The sequence below is a fragment of the Aricia agestis genome, chromosome Z (genome assembly GCF_905147365.1).
Source record: "Aricia agestis chromosome Z, ilAriAges1.1, whole genome shotgun sequence".
Classification (NCBI taxonomy): Eukaryota; Metazoa; Arthropoda; class Insecta; order Lepidoptera; family Lycaenidae; genus Aricia; species Aricia agestis.
In genome coordinates, this window is record NC_056428.1 from 12,326,098 (window position 1) to 12,352,521 (window position 26,424).

Here is a 26,424-nt window from a genome sequence, read left to right on the forward strand (position 1 = left end):
CTACTGAGTCATCCGCCGTCATCGCTACTAAGTTTGTTCAGCGCCAGTTCGCGTGTACTGGTGGTCGCGCGCGGTCAAATCCAGCGCCAACGATACAGCTATTTTCGTTCACAAACTGATAAGCCCGGAATCCAGTACCTCTCGAAGTAAAAAAGTTAATCGAATTCCAAATTCAAATTCGAATCGTCCAAGAAATCCTGACGGATGACTGACGTGCTGTTTCGTTTGTTTTGTGACGGAGTAGGCGCCATGGAGAGTTGTTACAAGTTGTACACATGGATCAACCACACACTACTCATGCTGCTGCTGCAGGTCTTCTGGAAAATCAGTCAAATATCGGACTTCTTCAAGCAAAAGTGAGTTTTGTTGAATTTTTTAATGGGCTAAACTCAGAATTAGAATGTTATCGTGAGACGTGCCACTCACCGATAACATAACGAATTCCACATATTTTGTTTATTCATAGATCAAAGGCGGGTGACATATTATTTTATTTCATAGCCAGGTAAACTGGTTGTATAAAAACTGGGACAGGTAGGTTGTGTCTACAATAGAATGAGACTAGTACAAAGAATTGGAACTGTCATTAAAACAAATGTGAATACACACTTAAGTTACTACACATACATTTAAGTTACTTGCCTCATTTACCTCAATTATAAAATAATATTTACCTTCACATTTTCTTGGAACAACTATTTTTATATGCAGCATGTTAATGAATAATTTTTGTTTATTTTTTTGTCTGACTTTTAAAGGGTTAACCCTGCAGCAATTTTTTTTGCACGGCTGTCACCATGTGGCCCCCGCATGTTCGATTTGTACTTATATATATATATTAATTTTAAATTTTAGATGTTTTAAAAAATACATTAAGTACATCTTCCTCTGTTGCCAGGGAAATAACTTCTCGATATAAATTTGTGATAATGCACTATTTTAATTTAAATTAAACTTTAGTAGGAAGTTATGCATAATATTTTGGATACATGAATTTAATTTAAGTATAAACGTGGATTCGTGCGCAATAATGTTGTGAGAACTATTCAATATTTCGTTTCAAATGTCAAGAAACATGTTTCTGATAAATATGAGATTATTATTTCAAATCTCATTAATTTGTTCTCAACTTAAAGTTCAAATAAAGGTTGATTAAAAATAAGGTGTTAAGTACGCTTTATTTTTAATCAACCATAATCTCCAGATATTATGTTTGTTTCATGCATAATTAATTAGATTAATATTTTGATAAAGGAGAATGAAGTAAAGTGGTCCAAATTTCTACCCCTAATGAGACCCATATCGACTTATTGTCCATTAAATAAAGACTTTCATTATGAGACAAATTAAAAATAAGCTGTCAGTAAAAAGTTATGATTTTTTTGAGTGAAAATATTGTATGGATATAATATTTCAGTAAAAACCTAAAAGGAAATGCCAACCGGCATGACATAACATAGATTGAGTAGTTAAAAAGTGCAATGGATCATAATATGAATACTATTTTATGGAATAAAATGGTAGAAAAGTTTTTCATTCCGTCATAACTTTTACTTACAGTATATTTTTGGTTGCGGTCCAGTTATTAATGATTCAGTATTTAGCAGACCATCATGTAAGTATTAATGGTTGTGGACATTTGCACCAAACTCAATACATTTTTATTACATCTACATTCTACAATATTTTTCATACAACATGGTAAAAAACATGACTTTTCATTCAGTCATAACTTTTCACTGACTGGGTAATGGGTATTTTTGATTGCGGTCTGGTTACAATGGTTTAGTATTTAGTAGACAATTTTACTATAAAGGTGTCGGTAGTGGTGGAATATTGTTCCAGACTTCATACATTTTAAAACATACTCCTTTGATAATTTTTGAGGCCAAATATTTTATATAAAAAACATGCAAAATATCAAGGCCTCCTAACTTAACTTGTCACAATTCACACTTGACCATTGATGTATAACACCTGCACTCAACTTAAACATGTTTTCGAGGTTAGATACCTATTATACAAACATATTATTATGTACACAATATCATCATCATCGCAAGGTTTTGATTACTATAATTACTACTGCTCAATGTGGTAAAATTGGTAAAAATTAGACCACCACGCTATTACAGGTTAAATGTACCTACAAAAATGACGTTATAATATAAGTGAAAAATTTTCATGTGAAATACAAATAAATACATTTTACGTCCGTTGTAATTATTAATTAACATGTATTATGCATTCAAAATATTAAACTCTACGGTCACAAAGTACAAACATTGTTCACCATTACAACAAAGTTGTAATAAAAATAAACCTAAGTACGGTATTTAAACATAAGTACTGAATAAGGAGAAATAAAATTTTGGTTTGAAATACTTTTATTAAACTTATACTGTAGTCAGGGAAATAAAAGAATCCACAAGTTGATTATATATAAATAAGTAATATAGTCGCTTCCGTTTTGGTAAATTAAAAGTTACTAGTATTATTAATGTATGTCATAAGACAAACATTAAAAGCTTGTGGCTGATAGCTCACACCAAGCAAAAAAGAATTTAGCATCTAAATACAAAATAAAGTAAAACTAATATTATTGACCAAACAAGAACAACATATTGAGGAAAATTAAATCACAAGACCAAAAGGAACGAGGACTTTACGAGTGATGTCATTTTTGCTTCTCAAAACTTACTTACTAAACCTAAAATAATATTTATAATTATAATAAGTATATTACGTTTGAACTAAGTAATTCAAAAATTTCAAATATTGTTAATTTTTGTTAGGTATGTTGGGATAAAGATTAATGCTTTGTTCAAACCTACGCGACCACGCGACTGCGAAGCGGGAGCGTCAATACAAAACGGCATATTGTATAATTAAATCAATATCTGTATATTCCCTTTTTTTTAATCAAAATATTTTAAAGTTTCACCAAAAATACCGACTTGCACACTAATAATGCACCTTAAATAATGCGAATTAAGCATACTATTGACGTTGACGTATATATTCTCGTTTTGTATGATGTTTAAGTTTTTTTTGAAGGACATGTTCAGTTAATCAATTGTTTTTTTGGAACAGCATTATTTTTTTTGGTATGCATTCAGTTAATTAGTGGAGTTACCCAGTGTGCTGAAAAATTATTCTGATGTGCATTTAATAATATCCCATACAAAACACACATTTGACAAGTTGTCAAATGGGTGTTTTGTATTGACGCTCCCGCTTCGCAGTCGCGTGGTCGCGTAGGTTTGGCCTGAGGCTAAAGATTAAATCAAATAAAGGGATACCTACGTGTTTAAGACGAAACATTAAAACAAACAAGCAAATTAAGCATGTTATGTTTTAAAAAATTACGTTATACGTGGGAGAGCCATGCTTCGGCACGAATGGGCCGGCTCGACCGGAGAAATACCACGTTTTCACAGAAAACCGGCGTGAAACAGCGCTTGCGCTGTGTTTCACCGAGTGAGTGAGTTTACCGGAGGCCCAATTCCCTTCCCTATCCTCCCCTATTCCCTTCCCTTCCCATCCCTACCCTCCCCTATTACCCTATTCTCTCTTAAAAGGCCGGCAACGCACCTGCAGCTCTTCTGATGCTGCGAGTGTCCATGGGCGACAGAAGTTGCTTTCCATCAGGTGACCCGTTTGCTCGTTTGCCGCCTTCTTTCATAAAAAAAAAAAGTAGAGTTTGAGAATTATAGAGTACTAGCGACCCGCCCCGGCTTCGCACGGGTATAAAACATATAGCCTATGTCACTCACTGAAAAAATGACTAAAATCATTTCAGTGGTTTTGATTTTAATACTTATTAATATAAGTATTCACTACCACCCGTGGCCCGCATTGGCTGGTACCGCCGCAAAATCTACGTCCCGTGATTTTTAAATCTGTAATATCTTCGCAAATATTCATTTAAATTTTAAATCATATGCTGTAAAGCAATAGAATATCATAGCTGTAAAGGGCCATATAGATCTATATTAAATCAACAATGTATTTAAAGTATCTATATATTATACGTGAGCCAAAAACTTTGTATCCCTTTTGACGAAAAATGGGGAAACGAGGTGAATGAAATTTTGCACAGTTATAGTTTATATGGTGAAGTAGTGCATCGAGCTAATATTATTTTGAAATTATGCTTTTATCATACATATTTTTAACAAATAAAACATTAGACACACTACAACACACACACTAGGTAAAATGACAGATTTTTGAGGGACAAGCCTATACATACGAATTATACTTTTTTATTTATGGTTGAAGTCTGTTAACAACAAGGTGACAAATTGAAAATGGATTAAGTATAGTTTTTTTTTATTTAATCTTAGATACTATTAGACAATGCTTACACGGCCAGTCTGAGATCAGATGAGTCCCATAGAGCAAGAGTTGAAAAAAATATGATAAAGTTAATATTTTTTGCAAAATATAGGTAGTAGTCCTAATGTCGTTGAAACTAAGGTCGAATTTCGACCATTGGGCCATCTCTAGTTTAATTGAATAAGGATTAATGCCGTATTGGTTAAAATCGCTTCGAAAATGAGCCATTATTTGTAGTAAAAACTGACAAAAAATGTTATTGTAGGATATCTATAAGAGATAAACATAATTACGAGTACCATCGTGAAGTTTTCTGTAGACCCATAGTGTATAATACTTACCTAGTACATTATTTTAATAAATCTCGTAGTTTGCAATGTACCTAAGTGGATTAAAAAAAAATATTTACAGCATCACATTGGAAGCCTCAAAAATAACAGTATTTTTCCACTATTTAATGAATGTTTTATACTTTAATCACTCTATCTATTAAAGAAAACCGCATCAAAATCCGTTGCGCAGTTTTAAAGATTAAAGGGAACAAAGGGACATAGGGACAGAAAATGCTACTTTGTTTTATACTACCTATGTCCTATGTAGTGCAGAAACCTCAAGGAGTTCAACAAAACGTAACACCAAATTATACGAAATGATATTGGTCCCTTATGTACATAAATTTGCTTCATTAAAACTCTCTAAAACATTTAGAAAAATATTCCTAGAATATTCAAGAAATTATTTCGTCTTAACTTCCTTATGCCTTCTGCACTCATGAGTCAGTGTTGACCCAGCTTCGTCATCCAATAATGGTGATAATTTCATTTCCTCTTTAAAACCGGAATGTTTTCGATACACATTCTTTTATTTGGCCTTTATACTGTATAAGTTAAAGACTTTCTTCTTAAGAGCTCACCTGACTCTAAAAATCAAACATAGTCCTTCTCTGTTCACACTCACGCCCGTCTTTCATATGCCAGGTGAAAAAGGACGGCGCGGAATCATCCCCGAGTTAGTTTTACTTGAATAAAAGACGAACTATAATGATTATGAAAAAAGTGTTTTGAGCAAATTTAGGTTTTATCAATACCTTTTTAGATATTAAAAAATATTAAAGAAAAGACAGCAAACTTCGAAGATCCAAGCAAAAATATGTCTAAAACAAGGTTGTTTGTAAAAAAGAAACTATCGAGCATTTTTTGAGTAATCGTGTTTTCGTCTTGAGCATTTAATCTTTTTGAAATGAAGTTACTTGTGTCAAAAAATCAGTTTTCTAGACCTTACAGATTTTGAGATCTAGGTTAATGTATGTAGTCAAGTTAAAAAAGTTAAATGTATGTATAGCTTTCAAAAGGTTTTCTTTTTTCATATTGCTGGTAAATTGAATATTTATCGTTGAATTTTTCTTAAATCTGTAAATGTCATGAATATCAGATTGTTCAACATTTATTTTAATTGACTCTCCCAATTTTTGCGTTAAAGATAATAAATCTTCCTTCGTCTCAGGCTTTTTGCAGTGCACATTTCGTAGTTCAATGCAGTTTACTATATTTTTTCTCTCCAATAATTGCAATTTATTTTCTAACATTTTGATTTGATCTTTGGTTTCAGCTTTTTGATTTTCTAATGTATTTATTTTAGTGATTAAATCGTCGTATTTGTTAGATAAGAAGTCAATGGCTTGACTTATTTCATATATATATATATATATGTATATTATAATTATTTTGCTTTACGGATATAGTTATCAAAACAACGACTGTTTGTCATTCCCAGATATTGTTTTCCTACGTGTTATTATTGCAACAAAATTACAAGTTTACAACAATATCAAAAACAATTAATTACGAGGCATTAATCAAATTTATCATATTTTATAATATTTTCATTCTCAGCTGTTTTTGTGCTAAAGTGGATGAAGAGTTCTGACAAATCTTTTTTTTCTTTAAATTCCAATTAGTAAACTTTTAAACTCTTAATAAATATGTGAATTAATAAAAATAAAAAAAAGTCGGCTTATTTAATAATTTTGTCTAGTATGTTGGAAAAAAATCCATAACGGATATTGACAGCTGTGACCTTAAGGCCGTCCCCCGAGCAAACGACCTTGGCCAATCATTTGCCACGTTAACGAGATCGCACCAAAACCCTATTTTTTTACTTATCTTACTTCAAAATTGACCTAAAAAAATTTAAAACAGGGAATATGTAGTTTATCGTAGATAAACTACATATTCCCTGTTTTAAATTTTTACGCCAATAGATAAATACAAGACAATCTATGTAAATAGATTGTCTTGTATTTATCTATTGGCGTGTGTTTCAAATAAAAGTAATTTGTAAATACTAAGGAGATGCTGAATGTATGCTTGAATTTTAATAAATTGGCTTTACTTTGGAAGCTGATATCATGAGTACTAGCTATAATAAACGAAAATAGAAAATTTAAAACACGGAAAGGAATGTAAAGATACTGAAGATTATTGCTGTATTTTTGTTATAACTCTGTAGCTTTTAAATTATGAGTTTATAAGGCTCTAAATAGGGTAAATTACGGATTCTCCGTAAAGAACGCCCTTAAGAGGAAACGCTAACACTGTGTTTCCATACAAACGTATATTTCCCAATTTACTCCCTGGACAACGCGTCTAGACAAATGATTTTTTATACAATATTGGGATAGACTGTTAAAGCTATGCCTCTACGTTAGTTTTTTTCTAAATTTACTAATAAATAAAAAAATATGATACTTCAAAAATCGCAAAAAATTTATGCCCCGTACTCCACCAATCCACCGACCATAAAACTTTGAAAAATCTTTAAGATAAAATAAAAACGTAGAGGCATAGACTCACTCTTCCGGGAGATATTTATAAAAATAATAATTAGATAGGTACTATTTTGAAGGAGAAATCAGAGGACCACGTTACCTCGATTTACTGTATCTGTCTCCATCACAATACATGTGCTGGCGCAGGGTGAAGCGTGATGACATTATAAACCTTCGTTTAAATTCTACAGCACCCGCGTTCCCTCTTAAATAGTTATCTTTACCTTATAATAATTAGTTTAATATTAGTTACCTAATATATTTAACAAGATTAGGAATCTTTACACAAGAGAAGATTCCAAAGCCCATGTTATATGGAGGTGATGAAATAATATCATACATTTGCAATTTGTATGTTTGTTTAATTCTATTAATATAATATGTACTTACCTACATTGTATGTCTGTTTAATGTTTCTTCTCTGTATAACATACGGTGGGGGAAGTACCTAGTACTGTAACCAGCGACCACATTAACAAACATTGAGTTATAAGTACTACGTACGTAGTCCGGTTTATATCTCAATGGTAACAAATAAGTACTAACATTATGTTTCAAACTGTAGCAATGAAACGATATTTTCACTAATAACTTGATTTATTATGTGTAGCCGGTTACAGTAATTTTGGAAACGATACATACTCGGAACATTGTATAGAACAAAGAGAGTGGTGGAATAGACAACAGACTAAGAAGTCATAGTTTACATTTTTAATTGTAGTGACATTAAAAATGACTATAAGGTATTATGACTGAAAAAAGCGGCAATTTCAAATTCTAACACAAACTACGAGTTTATTGAATTTTCATATCAAATTTTCAATGTTTTGTGATAGATGACAAAGATCTTGTGGGTGCGAGTACTTGGGTGACATATTTTATATCATAATTCATAGGGCAATCATGGCTACTACTGCCTATTTTGTGACAACTGACAGTTTAGAAGGCGGCAGCATAGTATACAAGAGAACCTAATCGAAATATGTATAGCCACAGAATTTGACGATAGTTATGATTCTGGCTGACTTTATGAGTTTTCTTAGCCTCGGTGAATAAAACTTTCAATTGTTTTGCTTTAATAAGGTTGGCAAGATGCCACGTTGAAGAAAATTGACATGCCGTTGATTTATAAACGGAAAAGTACTAACAACAATCGTTGTAGATATTTATTTTGCAATATATACAAGGAATATATAACTTATAATCGAATATAAGTTATTACTACTGAAATTACAAATACCCTAGATGACGCCCGCATGTCCGTTGCGCCAAAATTAGCGTATCGCGTGAGAACCATACATTTTTCTTGGATAAAAAGTATCCTATGTCCTTTCCCGGGACTCAAAGTGTATCCATACCAAACTTCATCCAAATCGGTTCAGTGGTTTAAGCGTGAAGAGATAACAGACAGACACACTTTCGCATTTATAATATTAGCATGGATCCGCAGTAGAAACCGTCGCATCTAAGAGTAGGTATACGTCCTGCTGCAGTAGGTATACATATAATAAATGTATCTTATATCTTTAAACGAGCAATTCTTGTATATATAATATAATTCGAATCTAGGAATCGGCTCCAACGATTTTCATGAAATTTAGTATATATATATATATATATATATATATATATATATATATATATATATATATATATATATATATATATATATATATATCGATAGTAGATACCTATATATAGATCGATTTATCGCCCCCGAAACCCCCTATGGATTTCGGGGGCGATAAATCGATCTATATATAGGTATCTTAAGATTTTCATGAAATTTAGTATATATATATCGATAAATCGATCTAGCTAGGAATCATTTTTAAAATGTAATTTTATTTGTGTTTTAACTTTTATCGAATACCGAGCAAAGCTCGGTCAAATAGCTAGTTATATCCTGAAGGAGAATAGTTATGTAAGTACTTTAATAATATTATGTCACTTAGAGATTAATATCCAGGGTAGGTGTATAATGCCCCACCAATTTTTAAATGGCACAAAAATCATCAAGTATATAAATATACAATATCTTCGCGTTAAGAAATTTCTCTACATAAAGATGTAGAGAACATTTTCTTAAGACAAATAACAAGTATAAGGTAATTTGATACTAATGCTTGTACCATCGAGGAAGTTGATTCCTATGCAATTGACAGACCAACGTTATTTGGTCGAATATGTCAATTCAATGTTAATTGTGATCTGTCAGCTGGGTTTGACGTAACGCGACCAAACTACTTAGGTCCCCTATTTGCATAGGAATCATTTTCTCTGATAGTACATAGGTATAATAATTTTACTAATCTGTATACAATGGAGTATGTTGTTAAAATGCTATTTAAAAGTCGTTAGGAGCACTCAAGGAATTTGCCGTCAAATACAAATGATTAGTTTTCTAATTAATCATGGCCTATTATAAGTACCTAATTATTACTAGCAAGTACAATAGGCAACGGCCTTATCATTAAATAATTCATATCCTTTCTGCGTTGCAATGTTTTATTACAAAATATATTCCTTATTTCTAAGTTTAAACTTGCTAAAATTGATGTAACAGTCGATACTGTACAGCTATTGTAAACTATACTTAAAATTTCCGAAAAATAATGGCCGCGATGTGATTTTTGCTATGGATTGTTTCAACTTATCGCATTTTTAAACACAATTAAATTAATGCTCTTTAAATGACGTAACTAATCTAGTGGTTTACTTAATTATTTAAGAAATAATTTCATGACTTTCAAATTGGCTTTGAAGTATTGTATGTCGAAAAGTAAGTCCCATTATTTTAACAAGTCATTATACTTCAAAAATATTTGGTACATGTATCAATAATGTATAAGTATAGATTATAGGTGTTATAAGTTATAAGTTAACATACTAAAATGTCATCAAAATCGGAGGCATGAGGCACTTTTTTACCTATCCGCATGGCGTAGACGGTGTGCGGATACTTAAGACATAATATTTTCTTCTTTGAAATGTTTTATAAGATAAGACCCCTGAAACCGCGCATAATATTCAATATTGAACTATTTATTAAAGTAGATCTGTTTAATGATTCATAGCAGACTGGTTCATCAGACAGATATCGAGGTCAGAGATTGTCCCGATAATGTATTATAATATACTACGCGGACTTTGGACCCGCGATCTCGTAATAATATTATCGCTTCTTAATTTGTAGGTAGCATCATGTAGCATGAATTATTTTATTTTTTATTATATTGTTACAGTTATTTCAGCTTCGCACAATAATAATTAAACGTTGTTTTTGAATCGCTTCGTCTATTGACGGCATTAAAATCCGTCAAATCGTTTTTAGGAGATGAAGCTTTGCAGTTTGCTTGGAGCGTTTTTTTGTTTAACAATGCTAGGAGCTTAAAAAAAGAAAAAAGGCAGTCATTAAGCATTGATTTATATTACTTTGTATTTCATCACAAGTATAAACCTTGTTTTTTTATCGCTTCGTCTATTGCTGAATACGGTATTAAAATCCGTGAAATCGTTTTTAGGAGAAGAAGCTTTACGTGTAGTTCCAAAAAAAAAGAAAAAACTTCATCATTGCTAACACCTAGCTGTTTCCCTCCCTTAAAAATTCTACATAGGTACATACAAAAAATTTAAGATATTAATTTATTACCTACAGAAGACATCTTCGTCACATTATATTTGCTATCACAAAACTTTTACTTATTTAATTTTTCATTAAAACAAGAAAGCTCAAGTAAAAAGCTCTTTATAATCCCGTTAACGACAAGTTTTATATACTTATATCAGGTGAAAACGGCCACACTAGATCAAGCTACAAGTCACTTAAAAAGTATTGATTAGGTGCCGCGTTAAAAGCAACTTTCATTGTGAAAGCTTTGAATATAAAAAGTCAATAATTAGTGTCCATCCCGTAATTTTCTATGAAATATAATCTCTACTCGTATATAAAATTCTCGTGTCACAATATTAGGCCGCGTACTCCTCCGAAACGGCTTTACTGATTGTAACCTATTATATGCATATTCAGTAGGTCTGAGAATCGGCTACTGGGTACTTTTTATATTGATAAGTGCATTTGTTGAATAAATAATAGTAAATTATTACAACTCGAGACTGACGGCGACCATTGTTTGTGCGACGGGATAGCGATGGACGTTGCCATGGTGACATACTTATTTAGTCGTTTACTACGGTTAAACGTAGTAAACGTTTGCCGGGACAGCTAATATTGTGTATAATATTATAACAACTTAGACTTTGTGTATACGGTCACAGATGAATGATGATTTAAATATTGAATTTAAAGCCCGACATAAAAATGCTAATAATATTGCAACGTGATTGCAACCTTTGCAAGCGATCTTAGAGAAACATTTGAGATGAAAACATAGAAGACATAGAAGACAAAGAACAAATAAATAAGTAGATACATCGTTTTAAAATTTAAACCATACCATTGCGCAGTAAACAATAATATGATTGCTGACATTTTATTGACGTTTTATCAGCGTCATCAAAGTACTTTCGACTCGAAATGTAATTTTATTAAACGGTCATTCGACCTCGCACGCAACACGCAAATTGTGGGTCGTATAGTTGTGTACCAAATCTGTGAACTAATATAAAAAGCTACGCACGTTCTGTTGCCAAGTGTTTTCGGCCTAGTCTCTCTGCTATTTGGACTCTGAGCTGATCTTTGATGAGTACATTGACATTTAGACAGTGCATAGTCTATGCCACAGAGTAAAAAATGCTTATTTACAGAGAAACTGTTTTAATCGATTTACATATTTACTACGACCATAATATATTTTTTCGATCTTGTATCCTTACATGGGATTAAAAGTAGGTACTACTAATACCCATAGGTACCTAGGGTTGCCATCCGGCGGATTTCCCCGGATTTGTCCTAGTTTGAAGGGCATCCGGGGACCGTCCGGCCGGGTTTTAGAAAAGTGTCCGGGTGAAATCCGGAGACTTTTGTTGAGAGAAATCCAACGTTTTAGCCAGGCAGCAATAAACGAAAGATAAAAACTCGCTAAGCATACCAACATTTCTCAAAAAAAGTGTACTTTCTATCTAAATCTTTGTCCCACATTTTAAAATATGTTTTTCTATAAATAAAATAAACCATTACCCGTTTCTATTAAATAGTAAGATAAATAAATTCAGTAAAAAAACATTTACAAATTATATTAGTAAATTATAAACTATACAAATATTTTGAAAATCGGTCTAATCTAGTCGTATGAAAAGTGACGTGTCCCAATTTCATACCTTCCCAAACAATTGATTGTATTTGTAAGGCCTTGCGGAAATTTTTGAAACGACTTATCATGTATTTATTTAGGGCTGCGAGACCATAAATCATTTAAAAAGAATATTTGGTCGTATTAGAACAAATTTATTGAATAAATAATGTTTTTATTGTATCGCGGAAAAAGTTCCTCTTTGAAATTCCTTTTTTGTGACCATATTTTTTAAAATTTTGGAGTCTTTTTTGGTATAAATATGTTTTAGTATAGTGGCAAAGTTGTTAAGCTCAATATCCATCTTATTTCTTTTACGTTCCACGTGCGCGTACAGAAGGTTGTCTATTAGCGTATAGGTCCAGAAAATTTCTAGTCTTTGTTACCCAAGAAACGCAGGTAAGCTACTAATTAAGGCGAAATAATAATAATATATCTAATATTATTATTATTTCGCCATAAGATCCATTAAAGCTCCCAAATTATTATTATTATTATTATTATTTAACTTTATTCGTTACTTCCTTTTTTGTTACATTTGAGTGGTAACGTATATAAGGAAAAGAAGGTAACAAAATAGGAAATTGTAAGGCAGAGTGTTGACTATGTGATTTTTATTATAATAATTATGAAAATTACAGGAGTCGTAGCCAAACTTTTAAAGATTCTATAATTTGCTCATCTTGTTTTGTCATATAATTTTAAGCAACATTGATATTTTTGATTATTATGTAATGAGATTAGACAAACAATGTTTTGTTTCAGATACTGATTTATTAACCAAAGGATCGTAAAGAAACAGAGAAATGATACTCTTAAATATAACAGATTTTTTTATTTATACTACTGTGTAGACTAGGTTTAAGAAATCCTATTTTGTTACCAAAATTATATTTTGGTTACCGTCCCATAAAAGCGGGCGCATATTTCTTTGGTTCTTTTAATATTTTATTAGGATATTATTATGTTTTTGTGATGAAGACAATAATAATTACTTCGTTTTTGCATTATATATGTATAAAAAAATTATACAAGATAAAATAGACTCAATATTGTAAAGATGAGAAAGAATTGTGGCCGAATAGTAACGTAAAGGAAACATTACCACCTATATTTTAAGATTTTACTGTTAAAAATAGACAGATATTTTAAAAACAAATTAAATTTTGTTTTACTATCTTATTTAATCAAATAAAATTTCTAATAACACAATTCCACATTGAATTTACTTAATCTAGTAAAGGTAACAAAATAGGAAAATTTTCTACACCTCGGGTTTGTTTTAATAGATTTTTCTATTTATTAACATTTTATATCTGAAAACAATTTTCCAATTCCAAGGGGAGATAGCCATATTTCGGCCAAATGTCCGGGAATTTTATCGTGCTAGACCGTTGACGGCAATAAAGGTGATGGCAACCCTACCCATACCGAATTTCATCCAAATCCTTTAGCAGTTTGTGAAGTGGTGACATACACTTTCGCTTTTCAGACACCTATAATCAATCCTATAATATAATTATGTATAAGTATGGTAATTGGTAGGTAAATAATTATATTGCGTTGGTAACAAATAACAATTTTGATACAAATATATTCTTTCGTAACGTCGTCAATACCTCATAGTGTCCGACCGAAGGTCTATTTTTGGCCGAAGCCGAAGCCGAAGGTTTATAATCGCTCGACTCTCAGTAATACATTTTTAACCGACTTAAAAAAAAGGAAGTTATCATTTCGACGCGCATGTAATGTAATATTTCCAGAACTGCCCAATTTTCGACAGTATCAGCGTCTGAACAAATGTGCCGAACGAATTTACAAGTGTATGTATGTATGTATGTTTTTATGTTTGTGTTCGCATATCTCTGGAACCACAATTCCAATTTCAGTAATTATTTTTTTATTGTACTAGGTATTGTTCAACTTAGGGAATAGTGCAAGTTTCATCAAAATTGGTTCAGTAGTTTTGGAGATACGGAGTTTTAATTCTCAATTATGTATAATTTTGGAGTCGGTTTTATCTTTATATTTAGAGATAATATGGTAATAAAAGTTTGTGATTTCGTGATTTATTTATTAAGTACTTAATAATTTAGTTAAAAAAAATAATTAAATTTAAGGAATGACTCAAATGTGTAGTTCGAAAATGGATGAGAATTCGGAAAAAGTGTATTGAATCAAATATATAGAGAATTTAATTTTTTTTTCATCGTAGAATGTTTTTTTTTTGCTACAACGCATCGTTTTTTAGTTAATAGCCAAAAACCAAAAATTAAGACTTGTCACTTGTTTCTTTAACTCCCAGTATTTGTTTTACTCAACTAGAACAAAACTAGAGTAATAAATAAAATAAATACTAACTTCTTAGTAAATAATTAAATGATTTATTAAGAAGTTAGTGTTTGTTTATTGTATTTGACAGTGACTCCCAGTGGCCTCTGCTTGTACACGAACGGTCCGTCGCTCTCTCACGCCTCATCAGTTCACGACTCACTCAGTCTTTCATTCAGTTTCGACGGTTGCTCGGACTTTCGGCAAAGCTTCGACTTCGGCCGGGTTTTAGGCCGAAGCCGAAGGTTTCGCCAAAGGTGTTTTTTTTTTGCCGAAGGCGGCCGAAGCCGAAGCTTCGGTCGGACACTAATGCCTCAATAGTCAATACCCTGGCGACCACGAGTGCATTATAATAGCTGTTCTTGATTACTTATCTGCTTTTGTGTACAAACTCTTGAAGCACCTACTGATATGTACTGCTGCTTGTGAAATTCAAGATATTATATTGAGTATCGGTTGGCAAAGAAATAATCCTGTACTTATTTGTTTTCCTGATAGTACTTTGAGGTATTAGGTATAATTATTTAAATACATAATATGTGCTATTATTCTATTAATTAATAATTCTTTGTGCATTTTAATTCTAACACCTGAATAATATATTTCTATTTTTGAAAAAAAAAAACAGATTAATTCAAAGTCGAAATCGAAATTCAAATATTTTATATTTGGAAGTTAGAACTGGTCGGGCGCCGGGGTTCCAGCTTACAAAAATATGCTCAAGGGATTAAAAAAACATTTTCCTGTTTTATATTATCTCTTGTAACTTTCTCCTTGTGTATTATGATTTATGTCCCTCTTATGAGTTGTGACTGATAATATTACGTCTTTATAAGGACAAGAAGAGATTTGAGAGAATAGATATCCATGAGTCCCTTGCTAATTTAAAGTAAGTAAGTATAGATATACTTATTTTCGTACTTCATGTCTCCGGTCTAGACAGAGTTTAAATTTAAACCGATGTTTTGTAATTTTAACTTTAGTAGGTATCTATAAAAGCGGGTTTATAAATAGATCAATGAGTCAGCTGCAGCGAAGGCCTTGCTACTTCCGACTAATAATTTAGTGCAGCGAAGTCAATACGGGAAAAGGGTATTGAGTATTGACTATTGACAAGACATTAAATGATAAGAGTCATGCTTTGTAGAGGTAGTTACTTAGTGAATACGAAAATTTGTCTGTATGTCTGTTTCCACTTCACGCTTAAACCGCTGAACCGATTTTGATGAAATTTGGTACGGGGATATTTTGAGTTACGGAAAGGGACATAAGTACTCGTATGATACTTTTCCAGAGCAATTAACGGATTTTGGCGCAACGGATTTGCGGGCGTCATCTTGTTTAATGATAAAAGTTATGCCCTGTAGGCTAAAAGTGCCCCCTAGCAATTTTTAAGGTCGTGCATCTCGGACATTTCCACGGACGGTTCCCGCGCGATATACGAAATTTGGCGCAACAGAGTTGCAGGCGTCATCTAGTACCTAGAATTTAGATAAAATACTTTAACACGAAAGTACATTTTCAGTACAAGAGCACTTGGTGACAAAATAAAGCACTCGCCGTAAGTATTATTCATATCTTAACTGATACGAACAAGTACAGTACTAAGTTTAGTACTGTACTTGTTGCGTTTTGTTGTAACTGTAAAAGCGATAGAAAACAATAGGTTTGTAAATATCAAGAAGTACATTGATATTTTAAACGTTTTTTTTGGTAAGGTGCAGGCATGTCCATGGCCATGAGGCACCACCTCCTGGTCATGGACATGCCTGCACTTTGCAACTGAGGCGTGTAGTGATATTAATTTATTAGTTGACACCCGCACCTCCGTTGCGATGAAATTCGTTTACCGCGCGGGAAGCGTACGTTTCCGGGACAAAAATATCCTATGTCCTTTCCCGGGATACTAAGTATCTCCATACCAAATTTCAGATTAGAAAAGCAGTTGGGTGTGAAGAGATAACAGACGGACAGACTGACAAACTGACAACTAGTATAGAAGTATGGATTGGTTACCTATGAAGTATGAGCATACTTAATGCGGTTGTGACCTAGTTATAAACGGTTTTGCTACTTGTATTAATATGTATTTTGTGGTTTTGCCAAGAAATGATGGCAAGGTTGAAGGTTCAACTGGTCATGCCATTTAGCTGTTGACTGTTCCGAATATAATATCAATTAATACTACAGTTTCAGTTAAGATAGTACTAATTATTGCACCATCGAGGAAATGGATTCCTAGGCAATTGAGTTTTGACGGACCTACGTCATTAATTTTGGTATCGATCGGATGAGTTTCACAACGTGACAAAATTTCTTAAGTCCGCCATCTGCCTAGGATCGTTCCTAGGCAGATGGCGGACTTAAAGTCTTCTTCTTAAGTCGGACTTAAAACTTCTCTGAAAGTACATTAAAGTACAATAATTAGGTACCACCTAAAACGTTGCGTAGGTAGATAACAAATAAACTGTAAGGCTCAGCCACTCGTGTGATTAAATCCAAAAAATATAAAATTAACAATCCCATAGCCTCTGAAAAGTAACGGCCTAGATTTCTAGAATTCGTTCACATTCCATAATTATTAGCCCCTTTAGCCAAGACGTTTTCTTTATCGCTTCTTTGGAATTTACTTATGCGTTCGATAAAAATAATTATGAAGTTGGCGTTTGACTCGTATAATTATGTCAATTCAATACATTTTCTATAAAGAAGCGAAAAAGAAACCACCTTGGTTAATGGCTCTCTAACAATGCACGAACATTAAATCGACATGTCTATAGGTAATCGTTTTCGTTTTTCGCGAACCTTGAAGATGGAAATAGAACGAATTAGGTTCCTCCATTTCCGAACTATTCGCTAACACCAACATTACGATTTACGATACATTCATCATTCGCTAGTCGCTACCAACATCACGATAATGAATCATCTTCATATTATATAATACACTTGCGTGCAAAAAAATCGACCCACCCCGCGCATTTCTATTCAAGTCGCTATATATTAAAAAGTTATAGTTATTTATTATTTCTTTTTATTAATAATGCGAGTTAATATGATAGGGAATGTGTACGTTTACTCTACATTTTCATTTCCAACATGCTTGACTACAAACGACAGAAATCACTAAGCACCCCCATCACTCAGTTTTTTAATCGTTAATTGAACGGTTTTGTTCTGTATGAAAAATCGGTCAAATCTTATTGTTTTTGTTTTGTTTCGATTTTTATTGATTTATTGTTCATTTAACTTCATTTTAAACGTAATTTCTTTGTGGCGTTCCAAATAAAGCCTTTCAAGCAAGGGCTTTGCTAAGAGCTGAATTTAGACAACGAGTTGTGGCTAGAAGTCTTAATTTAAGTCGAACTTCGGTTACAAGAGTATACCGAAGTATTCTAGAGACTCTAAACTTTACCATGCGACCATGTTCAGGAAGACATTGGGCTACATTTGAACGTGATGACCGTTTTAAGGTGTCAACGTCCTTGCGGAATCGACATCTCATTTCAGTTCAAGTGCAACGACGGCCAAGAGCAGTCGGATGAGTTACAGTAATAGAGTAGACTGTACGACGAAGACTTGCAGGCAGCTGTTTGACTTCACAAAAACTCGCTAACGGTCCAAAATTAGCCCCAGCACACAGTCAAGCGCTGCTTAGTTTCGCACGTTCTCATGTTGATTTTTCATTGGAGCAATGGCGGGTCGTGCTCTTTTCTGATGAAAGCTAAATCAGTTTTTATGGTAACGATGGTCGCAGAAAAGCATACCGTTGATAAGGAGAATGATTCGCGCAGGCGTGCATTTCTTTTGATGCATAAACCAATCTTGAGTTCGTAACCGGGCCACGCCTTGGCACTTTAAGTACCTATCGATACATTCAGGGCGTACTAGGACAATATGCGGTGCCATGTGCTGGTTTTGTTGATGAAGGTTTCATATTGATGTAGAACAATGCTCGACCGCACGTTGCTACGAAAGTTCGTCAATATCTCTCCGACGTCGAAATTTCGGGTTTGGACTGGCCAGCAAGGAGTCCTAACCTTAATCCTATTGAGCACCTATGGGGAGAACTCAAAAGGAGGGTCAGGGCCCGGACTCTTGCCGCAGATACCCTTCAGGACCTCCAGGTGGCTGTACAAGAAGATCGGCATGGTATCGCTCAGGAGTTCATCATAACTTTGATAAGGTCAAGGAAAACCCGGCTGTAAACCTAAATTAGGGTAATGGGTGGCACTATGAGCTATTGAAATCAATTTGTTAGTGTTTTTTACAAGAAAGATGTCATTAATCGCCTACTGAAATGGTATGCCAAACTGACCGGTTTTTGTTTTAAGGCTGTAGAATTAGTAAACAATTTACAATTACAATAACTATAGCAATAATTAAATCCTTATTGTACTACCTTTAAAACGATTCCAACATTTATTTAATACTAATTATATTTCTTGAGTTATTACCGTTTGAATCATAAGGAGAGAGGTGGGTCGATTTTTTTGCACGCAAGTTTATTTTTTTTAAATCGCCAAGTTAAAATTTTTAAACTTATTAGTCTGGCTATAAGTTAGGCATGACCATTAACCACTGATGATTTTTTACATTTAAAATTAATGTTGGACTTTAAAGAAACCTATCTCAGACAATTATAATTGCGATAATTATTATTACATCTATTTAATTACATATTATAACTTAATGTCCGAAATATAATTTACCCGTAGTTTTGCATTACATAATATTTATATAGTGATTAGATAGGTACTTATTCTGTAAAACAAACAAAATGACTTTCACAACATCCCGATTCCCGACTAACTTTTATAGTAAAATGTTAGACAACAACAGTCAGATCAATAGGAAGGAGTGTCCACAGTAGCCAAGGCTATCTAGCATCTAGGTATATTAGTTGTTCTAGACAACAGAGAAACTAGCATTTCCTGAGTACTCAATAAAATGGAAACCAGCTGGCCTAGACATAGGCAACTCTGTCGGATATTATTGTTATTTATGATTATTGATTTATTTACTATTCGTGCATAAATGTGCATCCATACTAATATTAAAAATGCAAACGTGTGTCTATCTGTCTTTCGTCGTTTGGGTGTTTCAGCGTTGTTTTAAGAATGGAGATCATATGCTACTATGCAAATTACATTCATCATCATCATCATCATCATCATCACTACCATATTATACCATACATCGTCCCATGGTTTTGACTTATGAGCCTATAATGACCCTGTTATTGTTACTTTTCATAGTCTTTTAGATCGAGACTCGAGTTTGTCAAAAGATAATTAAAAAAAATCTATACCTACTTAGGTAGGTACAATACACACACACACACACACACACAGACACACACATATTATAACCCTGAAGAGTATGTTTGCTTGAACGCGTTAATCTCATGAACTACAGGTCCGATTTAAAAACTTATTTCAGTGTTAGATAGCTCATTTATCGAGTAAAACTATAGGCTAAGACTAATACGACCGAAGAAACTCAGGAAAATATGGGAAAAACGGGGGAAATATTAGAAATTACGAACTACTGGAGCATTTTTTATGGCAATATTTGGCACAGATTGAGAGGAGACCAAGTGAAGGGAGTAGGGACATAAGAGCTATTTTTATGGGAAATTGTACGGTTTCCGTAAAATTCCTAATTTACGCGGGCGAAGCCGCGCGGGACATCTGGTACATAATGTTTCCTTATATTGTAATTTGTGTCTATTAGGTATGCGCATGAAGGACATTGTTATTGTAAATAATTGATATTGTTTTATAATTTCGCACACCGACACGTCAAGTTCAAAGTGTTTTACAACGACCATCACCTTCAATGACAGCTGTAACTTTAAAAGTTTACGATTTCTTCGTTTGATGTTTACAAAATATATACTAGATGTCCCGCGCAGCTTCGCCCGCGTTAATTAGGAATTTTACGGAAACCGTACATTTTCCCATAAAAAATAGCTTATGCCCCTACTCCTTCACGTAGTCTACTCTATATCTATGTCAAATATTGCCATAAAAATTCGTGAGATAAACCCTTTCTAATATTTCCCCCGTTTTCCCCACATTTTCCTGAGTTTCTTCGGTCTAATTAGTCTTAGCTTAATTATCACGCTACGATAGAGATATAGCCTATATTTTTTTATGCGATCGAACCATTTTTTAAAACAGGAGGACCACAGATCTGAAGGCTACTGTTTTCTACGTTCTGATTGAACGCTATCACTGCCTCTTCGGAGTTGTTAAAAGTGAAACCTCTCATTAAATCTTTAATTTTGGGAAAAATACAGAAATCACAGGGTGCTAGGTTGGGGCTATGTGCAGGATGGGTGATGAGTTGTGATTTTTCTGAACCTAAAAATGACTTTGTTTTGTTGGCTGTGTGTGAAGAGGCGTTGTTGTGATGTAGGAGAATGCGGCTTTTTGGTCGTCTTTCGCGAATCTTTTCTAATATCCTGGGTAAACAAATGGTAGTTTACCACTCAGCTTTAACACTCTTTTGATCTCCAAGTAGAATTGTACAGATGGGATCCGTAGGTCAGAAAAAACGAATTCATTTTGTTTGTTCATTCAGGTATGTTTAAAGGTCACTTTCTAGACTTTAATTAGGGAGCATACCCATACTACGTGACCTACTTTTTAAGATTTTTTGACCACCCCCAAACCCCCCCCTTCAATTGTTCACGTAGTATTGACAAGAATAATTTATAATCATTTTGCAACTCGAAAGAGTAGATACTAGATAGCAAATGATATAAATATTTTGACTCATATATTTTGTTGCTTATTAAGTTATTTATTACAAAATACTCTTTGCATATTTATAATAATTATTACTACTTAATTATATAATAAAAATAACGATCTCCAAAAAATACATTGATACCCAATAGATTGCCAAAAAGAAATACTTGACACCAATAAAAAAAAACTTTACTATGAAAGTAGCAGCGTTGAATGAGCAAATTTTTTTTCTCCATACAGAAGTGAAAAAAATGGTCTTCAGCGCTGCTAATTTCACAGTGAACTCTATGTTAGGAACACATACACACCCTAAAGTATTATCACTTAGTTTTGTTATACTCTGTATAGGCATAAATTCTCCCGCGGTTGTTTATGAACATAAAACTCCACTCTTTTAGATAGTGCATTAAAAACGTTTAAGTATTTGATTTTTTTGTGCCCTTAACAGTACTTAAAAGAAGTTTAATTTTCAGCTACAAAAAATTCAACTTTTAACGAACATTCTTCTCATTCCAGGTCCGTTGAAGAAAACAAAGAGTTTGCGTTCTCATCCTTGACGAAGGAATCGAAATTGAGAAGGCACATCCGCTCCATGTCGGACGTCCAAAGCAGCACGCCCTACAGAATCCCTTTTAGGTCAAAAAGGGGCTCGTGGACCCTCAGCTACGACTCCGACACGAGGACCAGAAGAATACCCTTCAGACACAGATACCAAGACTCCTCAGACTCCTCAGAAAGCTTCGACGCGCCCAAAAGAAGGAGCATAGAGTACAAAATCGTAAAACACTCGGATTCCATGAGAATACTATGAATATTGATCTGTTACTGTTAGGCTTCTAGGTAGGACCTTTGCGGTGTAACAACTGGACCTTATTGTCTACACTCTATGGAGACTGGAAAATAATGTTCAAGTACACTATTCCGTCCTTGAATACATTTTACCACTAGCGCCATCTAGTTTTGTTATTAGAAGACGACTGCTATGATGAGTAGTTATTTAAATAAGTATCCTTTTTGTAATTGATAATACTTAATCTAAATAACAAATTTATAGCTATCCTGCGTCAAACGTATTATAGCATTTGTAATTAAACAATAAAATATATAGCCGAAACAAAAAATAAAATAACGTCATGATATCCAGCAATATAGTATTATCATTTAAATTATAGATAAGTACTTTTTAACCGTCATAATTTTTGTTACAATAATATTATAATCTTTGGATTAGCTACATTTGTCTTATTGCTCGTAACTTTAAAATACTTTTACAAATAAGTATAATAATAGAGTACCTAATGTCATATACTTAGTTTGATTTGAATTAGCACGCAGCAAGTTATAAAAAATGTTATTTTAATATTTAAATAAGCATAAAAATAGTTAAGTACATAATAATATTAACACTAGAGGTCAGGCAGTAGTGCAGTATCTCAAGCAACTTGTGTTGCTCGCCATTTTAATGTGTCGTACCTACCTACTTACCTACTAATTATTTTTAATTTTTAGATTGTACCTAAGTTATAAACGCACCGATATGCCTTACTTAGATGTGATATTCTGTTTAAGGCACTAAATATCTCAAAAGACGCTTGAATCAAAGATTCATTAGTCGTAGATATTTATCTAAGACTGTGATTTAATAGTTTTAAATAACTTGAATATTAAACCTATAACTGTTTAAAAATAAGTGAAACGACTGCTGAAAATTTTCCACAAGATTTGAGAGCATGGGCGTACCGAGGGGGGGGGTAGTCCCCCCCCCCTGGATCATGCTGTCCCTACTAAGTAGCTTCTCTAGTACTTTTATCGAAAATCTAGTAATTTTTTAGAAAAAATATCTAGATATAAAAGATAAGAGCTATTCTTTCACAGATTAAGACCCTCGAAAATTACTTTTAAAATAGACAATGTATACTTATGGTAAAGAAATATAAAGAAATTATATAAAAATATGTACCTAAGTATAATTTTTATTCCTTATATTTAACACCTATCTTATATAAAATCTGATTCTATCTTATATAAAATCTGATTCCCCCCCCTTGAGAGTTACAAGTTATTTCAAAATAATGCATTCTAAGGCAACTTACAATGTTTACTAATTCTATAGAATTAAGCCTGTTTTGTAAAATGTCAATAAAGTTTTATAAATTGTGACTAATTAGTTATTTTATTCACCTGCTATCATTAGCTTCAGTTCAGATATTATGACTATCACGATGACTACTGTGGTCTGTGGCCCTGCGGCCAGCGATAGATCTACGACATCATTATTTTATCAGGTTATATGTAGGTACATACTAAACAGCTATCCGAAGCTCCATTCTTAAATAATTTTACGGTCACGGTTATGGACCACGGCTCGTGTCACAGGCTGTGACAGGACGGTGTTGGTGCTGCGACTCCTAGCAAGCTCTGGACTCTGGACAAATAGTACTCTGTGGGACGAAGACTAACATGGGCAGACGAATTAATAATAATAATAATAATTCGTTTATTATCTCACCACATTAAGATCAAATACAATGTTATGTTGTACATACTCAACAAACTTGGCACTGGTTATGTGGGAGACTGGTGCCTAAACTAGGCGTAGCCTGTATTTCAGAATTGCCTCGCTCCTCAATAATTCAAATATTGCAATAGCTATGCTAGCTATTATAAAATAAGTAAGTATAATAATTTATGATTAAAATTACATCTGCTGCCAACTAAATATATATAAGTAATTATAAAATATAAATAGAAAATTATTTTAGTTATAACTTCTAACATTAGTAATTCAGTTAAGCCTGAATAGGATTACTGTTGCAGACAGCCTAATGATCTAATCAGTTTAGGGCGTTACAGAGCTATCCGACCGTCGCGGCCGCCCGCTCTAATCACACACTAAACGCCATCTTTTGGCAAATTAAAGGAAGTACAGATAACTAGTTTTAGAGTCTGGCTAGCGAAAGATGAGACTGGCTTTTTTATTCTAAAATGATTATGGTAACACTGTCACTAACGCCATTGTCACCTAGAGCATCTGTTGTTTAAGTGTCAAAGTGAAAAATATTTCTATTGTTTACGTGATTTTCTAATTTAAACACATGGAATTAATATATACTACGTATAACTGGAAAGCTTACTGTGCGTCTAAGCACGTGCCGAGTGAGAGGTCATAAATCTTGGTACGTCTCTCTCTAACTAGTGTAACCATTCCTATGACCTATCTGTAGGACATTCAAATAAAATCACTTCGCTCAGTACTTATAATAATTGTCCAGTGTCCTATCGGTCAATCTCGGCGATAGCGGCTACGAATAATAAAGTTTTAATTATTCGTAGGGTAGATAGCGGCTACGAATAATAAAGTTTTTGACTCCCCGTCAAAAACTTGTCATTTTTCCTATAAAACGACGATAAACAATATCTGACACTTCATTGTCAATCGCGGTGTATATGGAAAATGACAAGTTTTTGACAGGGAGTCAATGACCGCTAGCGACAAGTTAGCCCGAGTGAAGTATAGTTTTCTATACAAACCACGAATCACGATTGACAATAAAGTGACAAAATATGTTTCTAGTTGGGGTTAAGTATATCGTATTTTGCTTATCTCGATTTTTATATTTTTTCATTACAATATGTAAAGTTTACAGTTCTAACAAGATATTGTCTTTAACCCGTAACCGAGTTGTGTAGACAATAATTACAGACATAAATATCGATGTGAACTGAATATGAAGCTTAACACTTCGAACTTATAAAAAGTTGGAAATTATCATCATAATATTTATACGCGAACGAAAAACTTTGTACTTAACCCTTTTTACGAAAAATAGGGAAACGTAGGTGTATGAAATTTTGCAGTCATAGTTTATATGGTGAAGGAGTGCCCAGGGCCCCCGTAAGGGATACTGGCGCCTATGTGCAAAATGGTAGGTAGGTGAAATAAAGCAGATAAAAATCGGCTAAGTGCGAGTCAGACTCGCGCACGAAGAGTTCCGTACCGTTAAAGTGCAAAAATAGACCAAAATTTTTTATTTCTTTTAAAAAAAAAATTCTCCTTGGTTTTGGCGCCCCTTAAGAATGGCGATTTGGTGCCCCTAGAGGGTGGCGCCCGTGTGCGTTGCACACATTGCACATATGGTAGCGGGGGCCCTGGGAGTGCATCGAACTAATATTATTTTAAAATTATGCCTTTAACATATATTTTTTTAACAAATAAAATATTACACACACTAGGAAAGATGACAGATTTTTGAGTGACAAGCCAAACCACAGTATAGCAATATGACATATCCCTATGCCTAAACCATAGACATAATATATACGATGGCCTAAACATACGAATTATACTCTTTTATTTATGGTTGAAGTCTGTTGACAACAAGTTGACAAATTATTGAAAATGGATTATAGTTTTTTTCTTAAACAGTATAATATATTAAGACCATAGACTTAATATATACTGTCGTAAAAAGTTTGTCTCACATGGGCTCATTTCCCAGAGTAAATGTTGGTTATTAAAAAAATATTTTATTCTCTTGAAAATAAGGTTCATTTCAACACTCAAGAATATTTCATGTGAGCATTCCTGTTATACGTAGTATATATTAATTCCATGATTGTTTAAACATGACAAAAACTTTGAAAAGAGATTTGCGAAAACTGCTTTTTGCTATGATTAGTAAATACGAACAAAAAAGAAGTGAAAAGGATGCAATTTTAAACAAAAACAAGATTGTTTACATAAAATGTCCCAGTGCATTGGTAAGTACAGGTAAAAGATTTTGATACTTTCAATTACAATTAGGTAATTAAAATAATTATTATTTATCATGTAATTGAATTTATTGTTTTGCAGGTAACATGGATGATGCAAAAGACTCAGCAAGTTATAATATCAAGCAAAAATAAATTAAGA

At 33.2% G+C, this 26,424-nt stretch overlaps 2 protein-coding genes across 2 annotated transcripts in view; both read left to right on the forward strand.

Annotated features, from left to right (window-relative positions):
- LOC121738882 lies at nucleotides 1-23,460 on the forward strand. Its single transcript, XM_042131147.1, has 2 exons — nucleotides 1-356; nucleotides 22,026-23,460. Exons 1-2 carry the CDS (start codon nucleotides 205-207, stop codon nucleotides 22,318-22,320), a joined length of 447 nt encoding a protein of 148 aa, XP_041987081.1. The 5' UTR covers nucleotides 1-204; the 3' UTR covers nucleotides 22,321-23,460.
- Nucleotides 14,505-26,424, forward strand: part of LOC121738880 (palmitoyl-protein thioesterase 1) — a 47,732-nt gene continuing 35,812 nt past the window's right edge. Inside the window, exon 1 of the mRNA XM_042131146.1 lies at nucleotides 14,505-14,515. The gene's annotated coding sequence lies outside the window, so the exon portion shown is untranslated. The remainder of the gene's footprint in view (nucleotides 14,516-26,424) is intronic.